We start from the raw sequence: 18,568 nt of genomic DNA, 5'->3' as shown, positions 1-18,568 counted from the left end.
GTCAGCTCTAAGCCAAGTTGTTCATTAGAGTCATAAGTAGATCTAACTGAGGGAAGAGCACCCTTGGGTACATGGAACAGAAGCGCCTCGTGCTGGGCAATGCTTGGGTCAGCTTTGCGCAAATTATGGGGTTCTGAAGAAGTGACTCTCTGAAGAGTTACACTGATTTTAGGACTGTTATTTAGGACTGTAGTTCTCAAATGGCTGTGGTTTTTCTCCCTAGGGGACATCTGACAATGTCTGAAGACATTTCTGATCATTCCAACCTAGGGGGAAGGCAGCTGGTAGACAGAGTCTGAGAAGCTGCTAAGCCTCCTGTAATGCACAGAACAGCCCCCACAGCAATGAATCATCTCCTGTCAAATGCCAGGGATGCTAAAAATGGGAAACCCTGCTTTATCATTGATTGTTCTAATTTGAATACCTAAAAATCCATGATTCACCAGACGGCAAAGACAAAATATCTGGGAAGAAAACCAAAATCTCAAAGTGATGCCTGTGAGAGACACATCTGTATGACTTAATGGTGATCGCATGATTGTTTTACATGTAACAATTAGATGTATTATCATGAAGGGGGAAAAAGGAATTGTCTCTGCTTTAACTATTCACTAAAATGTTTTTACAAAATTCCAGTAAGTACTTTTCTTTACACTTACTACTAATTTTCTTATCTGTTTTTGATTGAGGTTGGGTGTAAGAAGGTCAGAAATGCTTTTTTTTTTTTTTTAAAGATTTTATTTATTTATTTGACAGACAGCCAGCGAGAGAGGGAACACAGCAAGGGGAGTGGGAGAGGAAGAAGCAGGCTCCCAGCGGAGGAGCCTGATGTGGGACTCGATCCTGAAACACCGGGATCACGCCCTGAGCCGAAGGCAGACGCTTAATGACTGCGCTACCCAGGTGCCCCAGAAATGCTTTTTATATACTGGCCCAAAGAGACAGCAACCAGGTTTTTGTGTTCATGGAAACTGAGGCAGGTTACTTGAGGTCTCTGTGATTTGATGTTTCCATTTTTTTAAAAAAATTTAATTAATTATTTTTATTTATTTTTTGATGTTCCCATTGTTAACAGGTAAAGGTGTTAATGGAAAAGGACATTTAAGATGATTAATTCAGTCCTGACATATTACAGATGAAGAAAATTAAGTCCCAGAGAAAATCTCAGTAACAGACTGAAAGAATACTTCTAGATTGAATGCTGAGAGGCCCCCCCTTGAAAGAAATCTTCAAAAAAGTAGCCTTACTGGCATTCAACTTTGTTATCTTGGGGAGGTCTTTCAATTTCACAATATACTAGAACTATCATGACATTTTAGTTCTTGCAGGCTTTGATGATATCACTGGGCTTTGGTTGGTTTGTGGGCTAAAAGGATTTTTAGGCTAGAAGAATAAAAGAAGATTTTATTCTAGTTGAGGAATAGCTGGCTTATGGAGTTCGTGGGGAGATTAGAAATAATACATGTAAAATGCTCAGCATTGTGTTCACTACACAGAGGTTAGGTAGTAAATAATAGCAATTGTAGCACTGGGTTTGATAATGTGGAAACTTGGAACTTCCTAGTGAGTTATCAGTTTTAACACTATATCATGCGTAACATCTGAGATGTACATGTATGTTTCTAGAGAAGTATTTATTTGCTTGTTTTCAGAAATGCCTAAACCAGCTATTTTCGACCCAAAAGATGGCTCAGTGGGTTAGTGGGCAAATGCAGCTCTGTGAGCAATCCCAATGTGTCTGGAAAGGTATGGACCAAAGATTTTCTGTTTGTCCTTCTTTCCTACCCTTCTCTCTCCTTGCCTCCTTAATTTCTTCCTTATCTTAGAATATATTATTGGGATATATTATTTTTCTATTTATTAGACTGATAAAAAATAATTACAAAATTTCAATCATTCTCCTAATTCTCCGCCTTACCTGTCCCATCCCCAAGTCTCATTTCCTACAGGCAACCACCTTTACACCTCCAGCTCTTCCCCCTCGTATTTACATCTATTTTCTAAGTAATATTTGTAAACTGCTCTTGAGATTTTAAACGTTATCATAACTTTCTAGCATAGTAGGTAAGAACTTAGTTCTCCTGCTTCATTCACCTCCTTCAGTCTACTTAGATCACACTTCTAAAAAGTAACTTCTCATATGGGTGAAAATCTGTGTCTAACTTTGACTCCCCCAAAACTTAACTGCTCATAGCCTACTGTTGACTGGAGGTCTTAACAATAATATAAGCCGTTGATGACACATATATTGCATATCATGTGTATTATATACTATATTCTTTCAATACAGTAAGCTAGAAGGAAGGAAATATTATTAGGAAAATTATAAGGAAGAGAAAATACATTTACAGTACTGTGTGGTATTTATAAAAAAAAATCCACATGTAAGTGGACCCATGTAGTTCAAGCCCATATTGTTCAGGGGTCATCTTTATTAGTTTCAGGTGTAAAACAATGATTCAGTATCTGTATATATTGCAAAATGATCACCACAGTAAGTCCAGTTAACATTCATCACTATTCATAGTTATAGAATTTCTTTTCTTGTGATGTGAACTTTTAAGATCTACTCTCTTGGTAGTTTTCAAATATGCAATCTGGTATTATTAACTGTAATTGCCGTGCTGTGCGTTACATCCCCATGACTTATTTTGTACCTGGAAGTTTGTACTTGTTTTTTCAAAAAACCTTTATTGGAGATGCTTGAGTGTTTCTAGTAACCTTTAAGTTTTGCCCACAACTGCAGGTCTTTGTGGCTAACACCGAGGCAGTGAGTAACGATCTACTTCTTGTGAAGCTCTTAGGCTTTTTATCAGAAGGCATGTGGTCGTAGAGACCACAGATTCACCTGGGTGGGCTCAGTGCCTATTAATTTATGTCATTCTCTGTGTGATCACAAATGAAACAATGGTGGCTTGTGGTTTAGACACAGGTGAGTCTTTTGATGAGAATTAAAACTGAACCCAAGATAGGACCCTGACCTCAGACAGTCATGGGTAAAACTAGCCAGAAGTAAGTCTATGTGCTCTGCTACAGAAACAGTGAGATAAGAGCCAAAGTAAATGAATCAACAGATATTTATTGCTGAAGGCTCAGAGTAGGACTTACTTGTGTCAGGTAATTGTTGATGTGCTAGACAAATGGGTATGTGAAAATTACTGTGATTTAAAAATCTCAAGTGACAGAATAGATATTCAAAGTATGATATAGTGTTTCTGTGTGCTTCCCATGGGATCTGTTACATTTAGGTCTGGCGCTCACGTGTTTTATTAAAAATTGCCATGAAATATTTGTTACATTTTTGTTTAAATGAATACTGAAGTCTTTTTTTCTTTCCCTTCTCCTGCAACTTGTAATTCAGTTTTATCATTACTTTCCTTTTCACTTTGAATTCAGTTTTATCACTACTTTCTTTTTCACTTTGTTATGTCTTAATACCTGCATGAATGTTATGCTTCCAGGATCGTAAAGATACCTGGAACTGTTTGTTCTTTATAGGCTGTGGAGATGGAGTCAGAGATGAATCCTTCCATCTTAAAAGAGTAGGTGATATAGACTATTCCATACTCCAACCAGAAGTGAAGATTCATCATACTGGTCTTCGAAATGACTATTGTAAGTTACTGTTTAGATCATGAATTGAAAAGTTGGAGTGACAAAATGTATCCTGTGCTGTGGCATAAACTCGAGATTTGCTTCTGGAAGAACCCAATGGTCCTTGTGCCTTATGTCCCAAAGCTATACTATCCAAATATGGTTAATGTAGTTTGGCTTTTCCCTGGGCAAATTTCATGTTTGGAACGGGTATTGTTGGTGTTGGTGGGGTATAAGAAATATACGTTTTTAAAAATGGTGTTAGAATGAACTGTGAGAATGAGGGCCTATTCTTAGGCATATATTTTAAACACAGATATATCTAATCAGTCCAACAGCCACATGGGTCTTCTTGCTGTGTGCCTAGTTTATAATCTGGTTGGGAAGACAGGACTAACTCACATGGAACTTCTGCCAACATGCTAGTGTAGAACAGAAATAATGAATTAAGGGGTAAAAGGAGCTATAATGATTAGAAGTAGTTCAGTGATCTTTGGATCTTTGTCTGAAAAGACTTTGTGGAGATGTTCAGACTTGAGCTGGGTTTTGAAAAATGGGTAGGGTTTGGTGGAGTGGGGGAGAGAAGATGTTAACAATGTCAGCAAAGGCAGGATGTCGGTAATTAATGATAATGGCAATGAAGAGGACACACTGGGGACTGGTGAATAGGAGGTAGATGCAAATTTTGCAATCACATAGGGTCCCCTCAATCCCCCAACTTTTCTTAGGTTACTGCAGCTGTCGCGTATTTTGTATCTACATACATTGAGAACTCTACCATTGTTATAAATTTTACTCTAAAAAGCTGGCGTGCTGCATAGTTTTGTATTGATGTGTATCAGTGAGGATAAGAGTTTTTGTCTTATAAGAAATAAGATAGGGTTATAGGTCAACTATATCTCAATTAAAAAAAAAGAAGATAGGATACATTTTAATATGTGATCATACAAATACAGTTTCTTTTGGCAGTCAGAGAGTTCTAATAGAAGATAGAGAATACTGCTAGGAACTTCCAGGTATCACTTATAAGCCAGTGACCACTTCTTCCAGATATACTGTAGTTGGGTGGTATTTTTAGTTTAAAATGATGGTGGCATCTTTCATATGGATATTGTAGGCTCGGGGATGTTTCTGTAAGGGTTATATGCTTTCCCCCATGTTTACTGCAGTATTATTTATAATAACCAAATTATGAAAGCAGCCCAAGTGTCCATTGATAGATGAATGGATAAAAAAGATGTGGTATGGAAGTGTCTGGGAGGCTCAGTCATTAAGCCCATCCATGTCACAACAACATGGATAGACCGAAATACACCGGTCAGAGAAAGGCAAACACCGTATGATGAAGAAACAAACCGAAAAACAGACTCTTAACTGTGGAGAACTAACTGATCCTTGCCTAAGGGGAGGTCGGTGGGGGGGATGGGTGAAACAGGTGAAGGGGATTAACAATATATTTATCATTATTAGCACTGAGTAATATGTATAAAATTATTGAATCATTATATTGTATACATTAAACTAATAGAACACTGTATGTTACCTATACTGGAATTAAAAGAAAAAAAAAGAAAAAGAAAGGCCAGATAATTTCAATGAAAAAAATAGATGCTTTTAATTTTTAGTGATCTGTTAGATAAAATCCATGGTTCTAATAATGGTAGATAAAACTTCCAAATTCTCTAAATGACTCTAAATAAATATATTTGAGTATAAATAGTAAGCATTATTGCTCATTAGACTGTGAATCTTTTTTTTTTTTTGTAAGATTTTATTTATTTATTTGACACAGAGAGAGGTAGCGAGAGAGGGAACACAAGCAGGGGGAGTGGGAGAGGGAGAAGCAGGCTTCCCACCGAGCAGGGAGCCCAATGCGGGGCTTGATCCCAGAACGCTGGAATCATGACCTGAGCCAAAGGCAGACACCTAATGAGTGAGCCACCCAGGCGCCCCTAGTCTGTGAATCTTGACAGAGAATTCTAGTGTTTATTTTTGAACTTCTAACAATCTACTTGCATATGTGATTCTATTTTCCAACTGACCATGAGAAAGATATTACTTTTTGCTCATCTATCTGCAAAAAAGTTGGTTACTTGAAAATATTTTTTATTTGGCTAAATCATTACCTTATTATGAACTGCTTTTCTTATAGATCTGAATATTCTGGATTGGAATTTTCAAAATCTTGTTGCTATAGCCCTTGGATCTTCTGTATTCATCTGGAATGGGGAAAACTACAATGTGATTGAAAATATAGACCTAAGTCATAATTGTAACTATATATCTTCTGTGTCCTGGATAAAAGACGGAAACTGCCTGGCAATTGGCACCAGCGATGGAGAAGTACAAGTAACAATTTCCACCCCCCCCTTAAAATGTGCTCTGTATAATTGCCACATAACTAAAATTGACTTCTAATAACGAGTTAATATACAATAGAGAATCTGTATTAGTTGTGGCACTTGAAACTATGGGGAGTGAGAAGATATAGCATTCTGGTTCTTTTCTGAATGACATTTAATGAGGACTTAAGGATACTTTACCTAGTTTTTTTTTCCCACACAATCTTTCTGTCATATTTACCTTTTTAAAGTCTATTTAAAAAAAATTTTTTTAAGTAATCTTTCCACCCAACGTGGGGCTTGAACTCACAAATCCGAGATCAAGAGTCACCTGCTCCTCTGATTGAACCAGCCAGGTGCCCCTAAAAGTCTTTCCTCTTGTATTAAAGTTGGGCTTGTAGAATCCCCAGGGTTAAGACTTTGGAGAGAGGAAGATAACCTTCAGCTCTCCTTTCTCTGCACAATCCATGATCAGGAGTAGAGTTACTTAAAATGAGTGGATTATTTTTTTCTTTCTGATAAGCTCTCTGAAATGAGAATTTACCCAGTTTCCTTCAATCTGTTTAATTTCTCTTGTATTACTGTTACTAGCCATACTGTGAACAATATTGCTCATGTGTTCAATGACTTTGGAGGGCCACAGATGGCTCTCACGGCTTTCTCATCTCTACAATGATACTGGATGCTATGAAGTTTATGTCATGATTTCTTCTTACACCAAAGTTCTCATTTCTCATATAGGTCAGAGTACCATTTATAGGTGGCAGACAAGGAGTCTCTTAGCCTGTCAGTGGATTTCTAGGATGAAATTCCACAATTTAGAGGAAACTAGAAGTGTGAGAGCCATTTTCAACCTGTGGCTGCCCATTGAATTCACCTGGAGACCTTTAAAATAAATGTCATCAAATAAATGCCGTATCCACAGACCCTACCTCCATTATGAAATCAAAATGGCTAGCATCCATAGCAAGCTCCGTAGGTGATGTCATATACAGACGGGGTTGAGAAATGCTGCCCAGGATTAAAGGAGCTGAGCTTCCCTTTAGTACAAAGACTGGTGGTAGCACCATTAATTGCTATCAGGCCTTTAAGAAGACGGTGGACTGTGAAAAAGGCAATGCTATGTAACTCTGCTTGTTCATTCTTTCAGTTATGGGATGTGGTAACTAAAAAGCGGCTGAGAAATATGCTTGGTCATTTGTCAGTGGTTGGGGCTTTGAGCTGGAATCACTGTATTCTCAGCAGGTAAGAAGCATCTTGGTGGAATGAATTATATTTGTTTCACAGAGTGATTATGGGGGCTGAGTGAACAGAACTATAATAATATTTAAAATCAAAAGCAAAACCAAAACCGACCCAAACCAGGCAAGATATTAGTGAGCAGCAGTTATGATCCTACCCTCTCGGATATCCTGGTCCGCAGGCGATGTAAGTGGTCCAGCGGCCACAGGTACCATGGTGGCTAGGGGCCCGCACCATATGCTGGTTCTGGAAAGTGAGGATCAGGATCCACTAAACTGTTCAGATAAAAGGTAAAACTCTGCTTAAGCAAAAAGTTTCTCTGTACCAAGTAATACCTACCAGAGGGACAGTTTGTTGAAATCAAGTATTTATTGCTATCAGGATCAATAATTTGGAATATGATAAGCTTTCTGGGGCACATGTCCAATTCATAGATCCATAGACATTTGAACTGGAAGGAAGGTCCTAGATCAGCTAGGTTCCATGGTTCTCAAACTTGAGAGCCCAACAGCACCTGAAGGGCTCCTTACAACACAGATTGCTGGTCTGTCTCTGGGAATTTCTGACTCAGTAGGTCTGAAGGGGCGCTGATCATTTGCATTTTTAATTTCCAAAGTGATGCTGACGCTTCATTACTTTTGAGAACTACTGTTTTAGTCTAACTACCTCAGTCACTTAACCAGAAAAGTTAAGTGACTTGTTCCTACAATCCTACATAATTGATCTAAATATATACTGCTTTTAATAATTACCATTTACTTTTTTAAAAGCTTTTACTTATTTATTTGAGAGAGAGAAAGTACAAGCAGGAGGAGCAGCAGAGGGAGAGGGAGAAGCAGACTCCCCGCTGAGCAGGGAGCCCCAAGTGGGACACCATCCCAGGACCCCGGGATCATGACCTGAACCGAAGGCAGACGTTTAACTGACTGAGCCACCCAGGCGCCCCATTGCCATTCATTTTTATACCATAGTTCTTAAGGTAGGTTTAAATTAAATAAATTCCAGGGTCTTTTACAATTTCTTTAAGTAGCTAAGATATAAATTTGAGATTTCAATACCTTGTGAATACAGGTCAAACTTAAAGCCGCTTAAACAAAATACCACATGGGCTAATTATTTAGCGTGAAAATTGTGGTAGTGAGGTCAGCTCTCTATTTGAATTCCTTTTACAGTCTGCATTGTTTAAATTTAGTTTTATTATTCATGAGGAAAATGAGATCCTTTCCTCTAACAACAGCTAATATTTCTGTCATGATGTGTGCTGGGCATTGTGATGTTCTCTTCATGCACATAGCTGTGTTTTCACCCCTGCAGTAGGGCGACCGAGTAGTTTCTAATCTCCCCCCAACCTGTTCTTAATGAATAAACTGAGACACTAGCCTGAGGGCACCGGCTTAGTAAAAGGGACAGAGTCCGGCTTTGGACCCAGGTGGTCTGGCTGCAGAGCCCATGTTCATCAGAAGGCTGCTCAGTGTGGTGCCTGAATAGGTTTTAAAAATACGAGACCAGATTTTGAGAAATTTCATAAATAATTGTAGGTAGTTGTTTACTTGCTCCTTGGAGAAAATTAAATTAGTCCAGAAAGAGTTCATTGTCTTTGGTGAGGTGATAGGATCTTTATCATTATTTGCATCCAAATCACTACCAGTAATAGACATTATCCACCGAGTCAGAATCACACAGCAGTTTGCTGTGACATTCAGATAGTTTTATACTCTTTGTAGATATTAGTAACATTAACAATAATAGTGGGTTTGTAGCTTAATAGAAAAAGGAAATAATCTGACATTTCTATCTCTGACATTTCAGATACTAAACCATTGCATTGAGATAATACAAAATTTTCTGAATTCCAGAAAAGTACTATTTCGTATGTTCAGTACATAAACTACTCCCTGGGGAAATATGGCAAGCTTCAAAATTTATCTTTTCCATAGGGGTCTGCATCGTATTAAAGTCAGTAGAAATATCTATCAGAATGAGGCGCTTGGGTGGCTCAGTTGGTTAAACATCTGCCTTCGGCTCAGGTCATGACCCCAGTGTCCTGGAATCAGCCGGCAGGGTGCTCCCTGCTCAGCTGGGGGCCTGCTTCTCCCTCTGCCTCTGCCACTGCCCCTTCCCCCTCCACCCATGCTCTCTCTCACTCACTTGCGTTCTCTCTCAAATAAATAAATAAATAAAATCTTAAAAAAAAAAAGAAATATCTGTCAAAGGATATCATCTCAATATCCACATTTAAAACTTTGCCACAAACATTTTTTTCACTTGTGAAAACAATCACCCAGGCAGAATACTCTATCCTTATTAACCCAACAAATGTTCAAAACCTGTGTCTTGAATCTGTCCTGAGGGGTCTTTTGATAGTGTGAACTGTGCTTTCCTTCATGTTTTCAAATGCTTATTAGCAATAGGGCTGGAGCTTTCTGTCAGAAACCTGCCCCTTTACCTCTGTGCAGCGGGTCGAGGCTGGGCCGTGTTTACCATCACGATGTTCGGGTCGCCCAGCATCACGTTGGAACACTTCACCACAAGCAAGCTGTCTGCGCTCTCAAGTGGTCCCCTGACGGCAGGCTGCTTTCCAGTGGCTGTAGTGACGGACTGCTGACAATATGGCCACATGACCCGGGGGCGAAAGCCCAGGTTCAGCCACTGAAAGTTATACCCCAATCTACAGCAGTCAAGGTAAGACATCCAATAGCTTTCCAAGTTGTTCTTCACTCAGAGATCACTGAGGATCCTTCACACGTGAGAACAAAGCCATTAAGCCAATGCTTTGAGATTTTCTTCCCCCAGAATTTGTTTTGGATTTTGCCATCATTCTCTTGAAAGACAACCTTATTTATACCCCCCATGTGTCAGATTTTGTGGTTGTAAGTAACTGAAAGCAGAGGTAAGCTTGAACTTCTGCAAAAAAGTAAACATATTTTCTCTTATGACCGAGGAGTCCTGGGTACATACAGCTGTTTCCAATACCATCCAGATCTAGGGCTTTAAATAATGTCGTTAGAACCTGCTCTCTTTGGCTCCTGGCTCTGCCTGTCTCTGTTGAGTTTCATTCTTTATTCAGACAACATTTTGTGGGCAAAATGGCTCTTAGCAGCTTTAAATTCAGATTCTCCCAGATGAGAACGGATTAAGAAACTACAATTCCTTGTAACTCTGGTAGCAAAGTCCCGGGCAGGACTCTGGTGTGACTTTGGGCACCTTCTCATTTCTCAGCAGATAACTGTGGCCAAAGAGATGGGTACACTGGCTATCCAGGCCTAGGTCATGAACTCACACCCATGAAACGAAACCACTGTCAGAAGGAGGAGGAAGGGTGCTGCACAGTTAAACCAATACTCTACTATGCTCTGCGGAGTGTTTTTTTAATTTCTATTTTAAATTCTTATTTCTAGTAAAAAAAAATCCATACTTTCATTCCTTTGGTGCCATAGATCTATGTCTTGGCCTCAACATAGTCCCAGAATATTTATCACTCACAGAACAAAGAAATGGTTCTACTTTATTAACTATGAGCAAACGTGTTAGAACGAGAATTTACAAAGTTACCACGGAGTTTCCTGGTATAGGGTGTAACATGTCGCACCTGCTGTTAAGGGGTAGTGGCTCAATACTCTGGCTTGCGGTTTTTAATGTCCACAGGACATGAAGAATGATTTTAGATCCAAATTCCCATTATTAATGATCTGAAAAAAATCTAGGGAAAATGTATGTAAAATATTCTGTCTGCAAACAAAATACAAAAACAAAATAAAGCAAAACAAAAACGCGACTCATGAAAAATCCAAGCCAGGCAAAACAAGTTAGTTTCTTATGTGCCTTGCTGTCAGAAATACAGTGAATTGAACCAAGAGTTTCTGGAGCCTGAGCAAACCAAGCGTCGTGGCAGTTAATGGCAGGATGGACGGCAGATAAGGATACATGGATAAATATAACTGAAATATTTGTTAGAGTGTCCTTTAAACTTATTGTTACTCAACATTTAAATTACCAATATAAGTATGTAATACTAAATCTTACTTTTCAGAATTACCTTTAATAATTTATAAGTAAGTAAATCAAAGGCAATTTTCCTTTTTGAAATGTATTAGGAGTTGAATTCACAAGAGTTTTTGGGGTGTGAGCAGTCATGCGTGGCTCTGTTTTGTGTTTTCTTCTCCGACCTAGAACCTAAAGACACAGGTAGACAAACGAGAGAAAGGCTTCATTTCATAATCAGATTCTAGAGGCACCTTTTACCTACTCCAGCAGGAGACTTTTGCCCCATAGGACATGTTGAGAGTAGTTTTTAAAATATATTATTGGGTAATTTTTCTTTGCTTAAAATATTGGTAATTATTCTCAAAATTTGAGGAAGGCACTTAACAGATGATTTCTAGTCCCTTAGATGTAATCTTTAGAGAGTGGTGTTAGCTCCTGCCTTTAGATCAGAGCTCCAGGAGAGCTGCGGTGCGAGCAGACCTCTGGACTCCTGCTCACCTGTGTCACCTTCACAAGTTCACTTGCTCCAAGGCTGACCTGCCTGTGTGATTATTTGAACTTTCAAGGCCATGGATTGGTGTCCCTGGCAGCCTGCAGTCCTTGCTGTTGGAGGCGGAATGGAAGACGGACACTTACGTGTCTTAGACATAAACACTGGGCAAAACATGCAGACCCCAACCACAAACTCACAGGTAAACACCTCTGCTGGAGTTTGCCTTCACTTTGATCTTCTAGAACCTTGTGAAAATGATTGCTGATAGAGCCCAGGACCCAAACACGCCTCTCTGTACTCGCTGAGTCTATAAGGATTTCAGTTCTTGGCTGTTTTTGTAAAACCTTTCTCTGGGAGTCGCAAGCTGATCTGTGTATCCTTTCCTTCCCCCTCTATTTCCTACATTTCCCTTCTTGCTCAGCACTGCTTTGTGTTCAGATTTGTAGGGTCGTTGCTCCTAAACCTATTTGTATACTTAGTCTTCTGTTGCCTTGGGATCAACTTGCCTAGAACTGACGTAGTTCCTCGCACACCCTAACCCCAGCTGTGGACTGGAGGACAGATGTGGACAGAGCATGCTGCCTAGAATCTGTTCGAAATACATTCATAATGAATCAGACATTGCCATAACTGTATTTTTTGGCCATTATTACAGATTTGTTCCCTAATCTGGCTACCTAAGACAAAGGAGATTGCAAGTGGCCAAGGTAGTCCCAAGAACGATGTGACTCTGTGGGCCTGTCCTGGTCTGGCCAGGTCACGTGGATTTTGGGGTAAGTACGTAGGTGAATAAAATGCTGTGTACCCATAGCTAAGTGAGCTGTCATTGGCAGGGAAAGCCCCAAATCTTCTCCTCTGTCTCTTTGAAGTATTTGTTTGATCAGAGGAAAAAGGCTTACACCCACAACCTCAGGGTGAGTATAGATGAGTGTTTCTGAATTTGACTGAAACGGTTCATCACTTAACAATGGTCCTGCCCTCTCCTTCTTGCACACGTGCACGGATGAAGCAGTGATGAGCGAGATAGTTTGTAAACTCTTCTTCAACTCTGGTTAGTATCATAACTCATCTTTCCTTTTTTGGCAGGAGAACCAGCAGGGCTGCAACCTGTGGGTAAATTTAATATGCGTCTACTGTGTGGGGGGCGCTTTCGGGGGTGTTGGGGATATACACGTAAACAAGACAGACATTATCTTTGCCTTCACAGAACCTTTACTTTAGGGGGAAGAAACAGACCGAAAACCCCAAATATATACAGCGTTAGATGGTGATGACACCGTGACTCTCTGTGTAGACTGTAAGAATGTTATTTGGCAACAACAAAACACCCTTAACAGAAAGACTTCCTGCTCCTGCTGGTCAGTCTGACCTCAGAATGACTTTGATATCCTTAAGCTGTTTTACTGTGTGATCTGGTAAATAAAAATGTAGGCAGCTCGTGACAGAGCTACCTGGGTGGCCAGGCATGAGTGTAGGAGGGACATGAGTTGATCCTTTGCATATTTTAAATCACAAGATATGCAATACATGGGATATTTTTTCTGATTAGAGAAATATTTTTTTATATTTTATTTATTTTTAAAATATTTTATTTATTTATTTGAGAGAGAGAGAGCGACCATGAGTGGTGGGGACGGGCAGAGGGAGAGGGAAAAACAGACTCCCCACTGAGCAGGGAGGCTGATGTGGGGCTCCATCCCAGGACCCCGAGATCATGACCTGAGCTGAAGGCAGATGCTCAATGGACTGAGCCACCCAGGTGCCCTAGAGAACTATTTTGAATCAAGCCTTAAACCTGGTTCTTCACAAAACTATGATTCCAGGAGCTAATTAGGTCTTTCAGCGAGATGGGGTCCTCTGATAGATTCTGGAGTCAGTTCGTTGATACTGGGAATAAAGAATGAACTTAACCGGTGCATTTTCTTTTTTCTCTAACCTTGACAAGCTCTAAGTTCTTTAGTTGTAATGCCTTGTGCTTTTCTTCACGGATATTAGAATTCCAAAGAGTACATTTAATCTTTTCTCCTCTTAACATGTTTATGATTGGAGAAGATGAAGTTACTTTTTTTTTTTTTAAAGATTTTACTAATTTATTTATCAGAGAGAGAGAGGCAGCACAATCGGGGGAGCGGCAGAGAGAGAGGGAGAAGCAGGCCTCCCGCTGAGCAGGGAAGCTCGATATGGGGCTCGATCCCCGGACCCTGGGATCATGACCCAAGCCGAAGGCAGACGCTTCACCGACCCAGCCACCACGGGGCCCTGATGCAGTTACTTTGGAGCTCTTAGACACTAATGCTCATCTCTGACCCAGCAGTCTCTTCCACATGCAGTATTTCCCCAAAATCTTTGGCAGGGTGGTTAGCATTTAAAAAATGAAATGGAAGAGTAGAGAATGGAAGCAATGTAAAAGTAGGCATTATTTTGTGAAACTTTTGTTACAGTTGTGCAGTATCTTATATGCGTCTATATATGGGGTCTCTACATAGAGTGTAGTTTTGAACTGTGGATTGTGGTCATAAAGCTTGGAAAAAGGCTGTTCTAGATTATGGCCATGCCTTTCCTTCATCTCACCCTGTTAACCACACTCATGATTCTCTGGGGGGAAAATTCAGTTGAAGAGGCCTCCCACATCTAACTGCAGAAGAAAAATAACTCACCATCATCCTTCCCCTCACCCTATAAAAGTTGAAATTTATAAACATTGAAACAAGAGTAGGTAACTTTCTAGCCTATAGGTGAGATCTGGCCTTTGATTTGGTTTCATCAGTCCTTCGCACATGCATCTATGGGTGGTCTCCTTTGTGATGACTGCTGCGTAGAGAAAAAAAAAACCTTTCAATCCTTTCAGTGATAATACTCTTGGAATTTAGGGATGTAAATCCTGAAGAATGACCTTTGAGGTAAAGATGGCATTTCCCACTAGTAAATTAAGATTTTCACTAATGTGAGAGAAGTGTTTCAGGAATGCCTTTGCTTCTAATCCAAACTCCATTTTCCTAACAAATTCTGGAAGTAGTTGTCCATTTTTTAAGTCACGACATTTTTTTCAAAGCCTGCTTTGGAAAAAATTTGGAATTTTTTTCTCTGTTACTCCTTTTCTACTTTTTCCCCTTCCCTTCTCTTCATCTCAACACATCATAATAAAGAGTGAAAGCCTATTTATCACCTACTGTGTTTATTGAATTGACTTGGAGGTTTAATTTAAAAGCATTCATGTAATGTTTTATATTTATCCTGACTAAATTAAGTGGTTTTCATTTATATTGCTTTAATTTATAAATGTTCAATTAAAAAAAAAAGGACAGGGGTCTTCCATAGGAAGAGAGATTCTTCTTTGCTCTGGGTTTGGAGAATGGGCTGAATGGTTAGAGCATTGAATTTGATTCAGTTCTGGCTCTGCCATTAATTAGCTCTGTGACCTGGCACAAGGCAGTTGGTATTCCTGAATTTTTTTTTCATCTGTAAAATAAGGGAGCTACTTTGTATCTATGAATCTAAATTTTTTAATGTACTGACACCCAGGGCCAATCCCATGTCTCTTTGGGCGCACGTGCATGTAATGTACGTGAACGTGCAGGAGAGCGTTAGGAGTGAAGTGTGTGGATGGAAAAATTCTCAAGTATCTAAGATATTTGTCTCCTTCAGGAGTGGAATATGTGTATGCACTCCTTGCTGCTGAGAATCTGCTGTCAGAGCACAAGATTACTTCTGAAGTTCCAGATCTCACTTGAGTTATAAACTGTATTGGTTCTATGAGATGAACACCCACCTAGCTAGATTTTACCTGTGTCCCCAAATAACTCCTCAAACAAAAACTTGCCCAACCTCTTTCCTTCCCTCCATCCTCTGGGCCCCAGCCTCCTTTCACGGAGTCAGTTTTTTCTGCTTTGGTCTGAAGGTTTGACTATTAACAGTCACTATTGGGTTAGGATAGATTTTGCCAAGTATTTTTCAAGGAACATGAGCCACCTGAGATGTTCACTTTAAAAGGACTCTGGTCAAATAAGTTTCAGAAATACTGATTATAGTCTCTTCTCCCAAATAAAGCAGTCTTGAAATAAGGAATCCTGTTTAATTTTTTTTTTAACCTGGAGATCCCAAACTATTGTGAACATTAAACAGTTTTTTCATTTTTAATACCTATTAACCTCATATAGAATTATTGTTCCACAAAATGTTCTTTGGGAGATGATCAGTTAGATAACAGAAGAAGGGGGATTGTCTCCACATACATTACTAAGACTCATGTGAGTTTTGGGGGAGAGCTTTTTGGGTCCTTTCCTATTAAACTGCCTCAATTTATTTGATTAGCTCCTTGAAACCTAGGTCCCAATGGGATGACGTTTTGGAGAGGGTAAGAAGAAGGATGGGATGGGTGGCAAGAGCATAGCAGGAGCAATTCCTGGGTGTTGGTGGATTAGAGAAGATAGAACTGATAATGGTTTGGGGCATGAGGGGTGTGGTGGGCTAAAAATACCCCACCACAGTATCCTCGTCAAATCATGTGACCTTATTTGGCAAAAGGGTCTTTGCTGGTGTAATTTAGTCGAGGACTGCGAGATGAGATCATCCTGGATTATCCAGATGGGCCCTAAATCCAATGACAAGTGTCCTTCGAAGAGACACACAGAAGAGAACAGGCACACCGAAGAAAGGGCCATGTGACCACAGAGGCAGAGAATAGAGTGATGTGGCCACAAATCAAAGGTAGGAGGCAAGGGTTGGAATCTTCCCCAGAGCCTCCAGAGGGAGCCAGCCTTGCCGACTCCTGATTCTGGACTTCTGGTCACTGGAGCTATGAGAAAACAAATTTCTCTTGTCTCAAGCAGTGTGTGGTAATTTGTTATGGCAGCCCTAGGAAACTAATAAAGGGGGGAAGAGCTGTGAAACGGAAACCCAGTGAAGCCAAACCTCAGCCACTTTAGGTTGCTGCCCACAGGCAGCTCTGACGAGTGTTTACCACAGCGAAGGCACAGTGGCGGCGCCAGCTCCAAACACGGCAGGTTTCAGAGAAGCCTTCATCCTGGGACGGGATACGTGGCCCCCACCTCAGCAACAGCCCTTGTAATGTCGGACCTGAACTGAACTGTCTTCCCCTCTTCCGGCAGGCCACAGAGGCAGAGTGCTGCACCTGGCTTTGAGTCCAGACCACACCCGAGTGTTTTCTGCTGCAGCTGATGGCACAGCCTGTGTATGGAACTGCTGTCACTCAGCCCCTCTACGAGCTCCGGTTTCCTCACTTCGAAGTGAGAATAATGACAGGGGCCTTGTCTTCTCCATGGGGTTGTTGTGACGGTCCAACAGGATGAAGTGCTTTTCCTGAGGTGAATGTTCTTGTGACCTCCTTTCTCAGGTGACTTATTTTGCTCTGCTTCCTCCTGTTGCGTTTCCCACATGTTGTCTTTGCCTCTTCTCTATTTTCCTCTCCCTCCCTCCTCCTCTTCTTCCTCCTCCTTTTTCTTCTTGTCTGTCTCTTCCTTGTTAGGGATGCATTTCCGCTGCTATAGAATACCTATAGCAGAGATTTCCAGACATCTTTTTCCCTCTTGACTTTTCTCCCACTCTCTGGCTTCATATTTCTTTCTGCCTCTGGATATTTCCTTTCTGAGATCCTTTCCTGACTTTAGCTTAAGCCAAATACATTAAAACATCACTTATTCGCTTGAAAAATATTGGTTAAAATCCTACTATCTGCTAGGCACTAGTTAAACATGCTCATTATTTCCTCTCAAAACGAGATCTCCTGTAGGACTCCCTTGTTCCTCTTCGTGGTCTCATCCCTATCTTGGTCATCACATCATTCAGGGAACCTCCTGATTACTCCACTCCATGCTTCATCCGTTCATGCCTTGTTCTCTTCTGTTTCATCTTAGTCATCCCCTGAATGCCTGATGACCACCTGGTTTAATTCCTTCTACCTGGTTTTCCTGTCTTTATTCTTCATGGGTCTCCACCACAGTTAGGTTACATTTCTAAAAGCATGGTGGTGATCTTCTCAGCCCCCTGCTCAGAAACTCTCAATGACTCCCTATTACATAAACCCCTCACCTCAACCTTAGGGTCCTGAGACCAGAATTTGAAGTTAGGGAACGTGGGCTTACCTTGGCTCTGCCATAGACTGACTGAGTGACCGTGTGTGTGGTCATAACATTTACAAGAACCAGAATTTGGATTTGATAATTGCTAAGCTTTTTTTAGGCTCAATCAGGTCACTGTTTTCTTTTCTTTTTTTTTTTTTAAGTAGGCTCCACACCAGTGTAGAGCTCAGCGTGGGGCTTGAACTCACAACTCTGAGATCAAGACCAGAGCTGAGATCAAGAGTCAGACTCTTTTTTTTTTTTTAAGATTTTATTTATTTACTTGACAGAGATAGACAGCCAGCGAGAGAGGGAACACAAGCAGGGGGAGTGGGAGAGGAAGAAGCAGGCTCATAGCGGAGGAGCCTGACACGGGGCTCGATCCCACAACGCCGGGATCATGCCCTGAGCCGAAGGCAGACGCCCAACTGCTGTGCCACCCAGGTGCCCCCAAGAGTCAGACTCTTAACTGACTGGGCCACCCGGATGCCCCTGTTCTATCTTTTAAATGTTAATTCTTGCCCATCTCCTGTGTTGACCCTGAGCTAAGTCTTGTGATTCCCTTCCTTGATGCCTTTGTTGGAGCTTTTCTTCTAGTCTGGAATTCCTACACTCTCTTCCATTTTCTTTGCTCATCTAAGTCTTAACCTCTCCAAGAAGTGTTTTGAGATGATGTTACTTGGGTTTGAACTCTTGGCATCAGTCTATACCACCCACTTGATACTAACATACTATTCGGATCAAGATATGAACATTTCTTGTACCCTAAAGACTTCCTTGTACCCACTGTCTGTCAACACCTTTCCATTATTCTGACCTCTATCACTATAGTTTTG

At 40.6% G+C, this 18,568-nt stretch overlaps 1 protein-coding gene across 3 annotated transcripts in view; it reads left to right on the top strand.

Moving 5' to 3' along the window:
- CDC20B (cell division cycle 20B) overlaps positions 1-17,954 on the top strand; it is a 38,091-nt gene extending 20,137 nt beyond the window's left edge. The window contains exons 5-12 of one of the 3 annotated variants that reach the window (XM_034656239.1): positions 1,653-1,746; positions 3,499-3,615; positions 5,747-5,943; positions 7,087-7,181; positions 9,635-9,860; positions 11,729-11,854; positions 12,311-12,416; positions 16,764-17,954. In XM_034656239.1, coding sequence (XP_034512130.1) covers positions 1,653-1,746; positions 3,499-3,615; positions 5,747-5,943; positions 7,087-7,181; positions 9,635-9,860; positions 11,729-11,854; positions 12,311-12,416; positions 16,764-16,948 — 1,146 coding nt within the window. In that variant the 3' untranslated portion in view covers positions 16,949-17,954. Of the gene's footprint in view, positions 1-1,652; positions 1,747-3,498; positions 3,616-5,746; positions 5,944-7,086; positions 7,182-9,634; positions 9,861-11,728; positions 11,855-12,310; positions 12,429-16,763 lie in introns of all 3 variants that reach the window. The other 2 variants (XM_002928798.4, XM_034656240.1) reach the window with 2 other exon arrangements.
- The last annotated feature ends 614 nt before the right edge of the window (positions 17,955-18,568 follow it).

This window comes from Ailuropoda melanoleuca, chromosome 3 (genome assembly GCF_002007445.2).
Source record: "Ailuropoda melanoleuca isolate Jingjing chromosome 3, ASM200744v2, whole genome shotgun sequence".
In the NCBI taxonomy this organism is placed as follows: domain Eukaryota; kingdom Metazoa; phylum Chordata; class Mammalia; order Carnivora; family Ursidae; genus Ailuropoda; species Ailuropoda melanoleuca.
This window is presented reverse-complemented; position numbering and strand designations above follow the sequence as displayed.